Raw genomic sequence first — 6786 nt, forward strand, 5'->3', positions numbered from 1 at the left:
ATATATATATATATATATATATATAATAGTATATAAGATATATAATGTATCGTTTAATTTCATATTTATTTAGTTTCTATTTAATTTAAGCACTAAATTCTTACCAGTTGTCAATTCCACAGGTTTAACTGGAGCTGGAGGAGCTATGGAAATGATATAGAATATGTGAGTTCACTGATATAATAACATCATACTACCTTAGAATAATTGATGACTGAGTATATCATATTTTTAATACAGTTCTTATTATTATATGCGGTTTTGATAGTGAAGGCAAATAAATTATATCAAAATGTCAAAGTAATTGATACACTATTTAATTTTGTATAAAACTTATCAATACAACCTTTTTGAAAGGTTTTAAGATACATGTCATGTTATGAAAATGTACACGTGTTCATGTGTTCTATGGCTTGTGTTTTCATGATATAAATGACAGTTAATTCAGCTATATCATAAAAGTTATAAATATTTTAAGCATTGTAGTACTTTTTATGTTAAGTTATGGATGTAACAATGTAATTGTTTAGAATAATTAGAAAAAGTGGATTATATTTATGATTCAATATTGCATAAATTATGACACTGGCATATTATACTTGAATCAATGCAGAAAAAAAATGATGTAATAAAGAATATTAATAAGAAGAATTAACTGAATACATTCAATAGTAAAGTATCTTTTGGTAATTAGTATTAAAAAAGAAAATTTTTATTACAGAAATATCAATCTAATATATATTAATTTAAATAATGATTATTTACAACAAACTTATAAAAATTATATGATAAACATTAGCCCTATTCAGCGTGATATATAACATTAAATTCAATTGGACAAATGAATATAGCCATAAATATCTAGTATTATGCAGAATATATTGTATTTCAATTAATATCATGTAATAGAATTTTAAAAGATACTAAAGATAAAGAATTTGGAAACCTTTTCTTTGACAATATCAGTAGTTGAACCAATATAGAAATATGTAATATCAATAGTTTGAACAGAACACTTATATACTATATTCCTCTGAATACAGTTCCTATCCAAGGGAAAATCACCACCGGATCTGCAATTTCAGTTATGTGTTATACTGAGTGGCATAATTAAATTGTCTTAAGTACTACTAACTATGCTGCTATGAAATATATAGACACATGATTGAAGTATAAAGCATAATGCATGATACCTTACAACCATGGATTATGCAGATTGACCATTATCTACTTTCGTATTATTTTTAGCATCTCCTAAAATATACATACAAACAACTGATGAGCACCTCACAAATATGGAGATATTTTGTCAGAAATATTTATACCAGCAAATCCTCACTATAATTTGGACTCTCTCTCAGATTATATAAAATAAGTACTTCCTACTAATTATAAAACAGGAATTGGAGGGAGAGGGATACATATTGCAAGCATCAAGCATTGGTGAAACAAAAGTAATAAACAACTGTCTATTTCTATTTCCCATAATATATATCCATATCAGTCTATCATACCAATATATGAAGTAATCACATCGTTGTTCTTAACAGCGTTCCTCAAAATAGGACAAATAAGTATTTAGTGCCATGGTGATAACCTCATTGGTAATCAAATCACATAATTTACATAAAATAGCTTATATATGCATAGATACTGATATACAAGAAATGATTATATTGTGTTACAAAAGAATTAAAACTGTGTGAAATACATGTTATGCAAGTGCTTCTATTATTTTGGTATTATTAGAATTACAAAGGTATACTTCACATAAATCATATTTGTAAATATCATTAATCATGAAACTGATTTCATTATTAATAACAGTATATCTAAATAATAATATTCAGATTATATATGTGCATATTGGAATAAAAGATACACATTAGCTATTGTGCAGCAAAGTACTCTCAAGTAAAATAGTGATCATGGTTAGAATTATTAGCTATATATACATCAGATGCTAATTCTTACCAGTTGTTTTTTCCTCGGGTATAACAGGGGGAGGTACAGCTGTTAAAGATATAGTTTCTTATATGTGAGATAGCATTTGAAATTATGAGAGATTTACATATTAAGCTTTATGAAGAATATTTTGCTTTTTTAAAACTGATAGGATACAAAAATATAATTTATTTATGCATGATTTAAATATGTCTTTCTAATGAAATTGATAAAAGTATTAGAATAAAGGGACTTAATTTCAGCACACAAATAATTTGATGTAAATATTTTACCATATGATAATACCTATTTTAATTTAGGATATCACATAGAGTGTGTGTGTGTGTGTGTGATATATAGCATTAAATTTAATATTTTGTTCTTATTTAACTGAGCACTAAAGTCTTACCAGTTGTTAATTCCACAGGTGTAACTGGAGCTGCAGGAGCTTTGTAAATGATATAAAATAAATGAGTTCACTGGCATAATAACATCATATTACTTAAGAATAACTTGAGACTAAGTATGATATATACGTTACTAATTTTATACAGAATTTACTTGTAAAACTTTCAAGAATATTTTAAAGTTTAAGATGTAAAGGCTGAGATGAGAATGTACAGAGCTTTTATGTATTCTATGGTTTGACTTTTCTTACATGTTATCATAAATGAGTGATATATTAAATATGTCATAAATGTGGTAAATATTGGTAAATATATTTCATACTGAATTTAAACGCTGATTTCTTAGCTGATAAAGGTTTCCTAGATAATATTGAAGCAGAGATATTGTACAATATTTAATGTCAGGCAACAGGCTCCATGGTACATTATCAATCCAGAAGAAAACTAGAAAATGAGATTATTTGGGGATAAATATTCTTTTCTACTCTAGGCACAAGGCTCGAAATTTTGGTGGAGGGGGCCAGTTAAGTAGATTGACCCCAGTATGCAACTGGTACTTAAGTTATCGACCCTGAAAGGATGAAAGGCAAAGTCGACCTTGGCAGAATTAGAACTCAGAACATAAAGACAGACAAAATACCGCTAAGCATTTCGCCTGGCGTGCTAATGTTTTGGCCAGCTTGTTGCCTTATTTGGGGATAAATATTGCAAGAATTATGACAATGATGAATCAGCACAGTCTGGTGATAGATTGAAAGAGTGCTTCTTTCTGTGCAAATAGTTAAAACAAGATAATAAAAGAGGAGATGATATGATGTGATGAGATCAAAAAAAATTAGTAATAAGGTTCAAGTGAATAAAGAATCGCCTGATGATTAACCTTCTTGAAGTGAATGCATGTTTTATGAAAATCAATCTAATACAATTGTAACAAGTATAATGGTTATTATTTACAGCAAACTTGTGAAAATATAACCAATGGGTTTATTTTGATAATTTTATTAATTTCATTATGTTACAGTCGTATGACTGAGTAGGAATTAGGGAAATGGTTACAAAATGTAATAATTCAACTACATCCCATTGAGTTATTATATTTGTGTCAGAAATTTCGCATCAGAGAGCAACATATTTGTTCAGTATTAAATCAATATGTAACTAGAGATGATAAGCATTCTGACACAAACTGATATTTTAGGAAATGAAAAAATATATTAACCTGAAGTTAATTTGTAGTTATAAGTGTGTTATTAATTTCCAAGTGTAACATGCTAAATTTTCAGGTGACTAGTTAGAATAATTAGTCTTCAAAATTAAACATTGATATTCTATATATTACTGATGTTGGTTAAAGAACTTTGGAGTTTGTGATAATAAACTTTTATGCATGATAACTGTAATAGTCATTTGAGAATATGTCACATCTTTATATGTTTTTGCATTTTCATCTAGCCAATATTTTCTTAAAGTTACAACAACTGAGTTGAATATATGTTGTGCAACTAACTGAGAGAACCATTAATTCCAGGTACAAACTGTTGTGAAAATATTGATGTGCCTATCAGTTAGCTGAAGATACACCAAACCATGCGATTTATCTTATTACTTTAAAAGGAATCTCAAATAAAAACAAATTTGTTTCTGGTGCAAGCATGGTTGTGTGGTAAGAAGTTTGGTTCCCAACTATGTGATTCCGGGTTCAGTCCCCAGTGTGGCACCTTTAGAAAATGGCTGCTACTGTAGCCTCAGACCAACCAAAGCCTTGTCAGTGGATTTGGTAAATGGAAACCATTGTATATATCGATATAGATACACGTGTATGCCTGGGTTTCTCTCCTATCACGTTTTGACAACTGGTGCTGGTGTGTATAAAGCACAAAAACTCAGTAGTTAGACCAAGGAGACCAATGGAACAAATACCACTCTTTAAAAAAATAAGACCTGGGGTTGATGTGTTCAACTAAAGTTTTTCAAAGTGGTGCCCCAGCATGGTTGCAGTCAAAATTACTTAAACAAGTAAAAGATAGAAGATAAAATGCAGTAGTCTAATTGCTTCTAAGTCTTCCAATTAGTAATCTCATACAGAAGTCTTTGTGATAATAATTACAAATTCTCATAGACAATAAATGTGAGCATAATTATATAATAAAAACATGACTTAGAAATATACACATGAACATAGACCACTGTCTATTCCTATCAATATTTCTATTTCTTTAATATATGTCTGTATAAGTTTGTTATTGCAGTAAAATATGGAGCGATTTCAATGTTCTTAGTTGTATTCCTCAAAATAGTACTAATACATATTTAGTGCTGTGGTGATAATCTCATTAGTAATCAAACAACATACTTTACATGGAATAATTTGTGTATACATGAATACTGATATACAATAAATGATATTAAGGAAAAGTCTTCTGTTATATATATCTTGTAATACACAAATCTTAAAGTATAAAACATGTTATGTGAATATTTTTGTGACTTTTATATTATTAGAAATATTAAGGTATACTTCATCAAAGATACTTATTTGTGTTAATATCATTAAGTATGAAAGTGACTTCATTATTTATAAAATTATATCTTAATAATAATATCCAGATTATATGTGCATATTGCAGTAAAACATACACATTACATATTGTGCAGAAAAATACTCTCAAGTAAAAAAGTGATCATGGTTAGATTTATTAGCTACATACTCATCAGATACTAATTCTTACCAGTTGTTTTTTCCTCAGGTATAACAAGGGGAGGTGCAGCTGCTAAAAATATAGTTTCTTACAAGTGAGATGGCTTTTGAAATCATGAGTTATAAGTTTACGCATTAATCAGTGTAAAGGATATGTTACTTTTTTTAAACTAATTTTATACAAAAATATAATTTATTTATGCATGGTTTAAGTGTCTTACTAATGAAATCAAAAAAGTAATAGAATAAAGAAGATTTTAATTTCAGTAAAGAAATAATATGATATATATAATTAAATGTTATGTTTAATTCCTATTTATTTGAGCACTAAATCCTTACCAGTTGTTAATTCCACAGGTTTAATTGGTGCTGCAGGAGCTATGTAAATGATATAAAATAGCTGAGTTCACTGACATAATAAAATCACATTACTTAGAGACTGAATATAACATACTAGCACTAATTTTAGCAGAATTTATTAATAAAATTGCATCAATATTCTCAGTTTAAGACATGAGAATCGATTTTAATGTACAGATGTTTTATACACTCTATGGTTTAACTTTTCTTGCATGGTAACATGAGTGAGTAATATTTTAAATATGTCATAAATATGGTAAAAATATTGTTACATATATTAACACTGAATTTAATTTCTGAATTCTTACCAGCTGATACAGGTTTACTAGATAATACTGTAACATGAAATAATGCACAGTATTTAATGTTAGGCAACAATCTTCATGATACATTATCAATTCAGAAAAAAAACTAGAAAATGAGATTTAGGTGGGATAAAAATTCCATGAATTATGACAATAATCAATCAGCATAGTCTCCTGATAGATTGGAAGAGTGGGAAAACAGATAATGAAAGAGGAGATGATGTAATGTGATGAGATCAAAAACATTTAGAAAAAGGTTTAAGTGAATAAAGTGTTCCTAAGTGGTTAACCTTCTTGAAGACAATGCATGTCACAATAAAATCAATCTAATACAATGTAACAAATATAATGATTATTTACAGCAAACTTGTGAAAAGATAACTATCAGATTTATTCTGAAAGTTGTATTATGTGCATTATGCTGCAGTCATGTCTGGAGCTAGGAATTAGGGAAAAGGTTAAGAAAATACAATAATTTAAACATATATATATGTAGATTATACCATTTATGTTAGAAATCATACCGTTTACCATTTACACATTGTTTCAATATTGAATCAACGTGTACCTACAGATCATAAACATTCTGATACAAACTGATATTTCAAGAAATGTAAAAATATATAAACTTGAAGTTAATTTGTAATTATAAGAGTGTTATTAATTTACAAGTGTGACATGCTAAACTTTCAGGTGACTAGTTAGAATAATTTGTGTTTAAAATTAAAAAAATATGATATTTTATGTTGGTTAAAGCGCTTTTGGATTTTGTGATGATAAATGTTTATGCATGGTAACTGTAATAATCATTTGAGAATATGTAACAATTTGATGTATTTTTGCATTTTCACTTACTCTTTCACTAGTTTCAGTCATTCGACTGTGGCCATGCTGGAGCACAGCCTCTAGTAAAAAAAATCGTCCCCAGGACTTATTCTTTGTAAGTCTAGTACTTATTCTATTGGTCTCTTTTGCTGAACCACTAAGTTACAGGGACATAAACACAGCAACATCAGTTGTCAAGCAATGGCAGGGGGGACAAACACAGACACACAAACATATATACATATAT

At 28.3% G+C, this 6786-nt stretch overlaps 1 protein-coding gene across 1 annotated transcript in view; it reads right to left on the reverse strand.

Moving 5' to 3' along the window:
- Positions 1-6786, reverse strand: part of LOC106882611 (collagen alpha-3(VI) chain) — a 180154-nt gene that overhangs the window by 101121 nt on the left and 72247 nt on the right. The window contains exons 15-19 of the mRNA XM_052975952.1: positions 5389-5427; positions 5081-5122; positions 2354-2392; positions 1975-2013; positions 105-143 (exon numbers count right to left, since the gene is read on the reverse strand). Of these exons, the coding sequence (XP_052831912.1) occupies positions 105-143; positions 1975-2013; positions 2354-2392; positions 5081-5122; positions 5389-5427 (198 nt within the window). The remainder of the gene's footprint in view (positions 1-104; positions 144-1974; positions 2014-2353; positions 2393-5080; positions 5123-5388; positions 5428-6786) is intronic.

This window comes from Octopus bimaculoides, chromosome 23 (genome assembly GCF_001194135.2).
Source record: "Octopus bimaculoides isolate UCB-OBI-ISO-001 chromosome 23, ASM119413v2, whole genome shotgun sequence".
Lineage (NCBI taxonomy): Eukaryota > Metazoa > Mollusca > Cephalopoda > Octopoda > Octopodidae > Octopus > Octopus bimaculoides.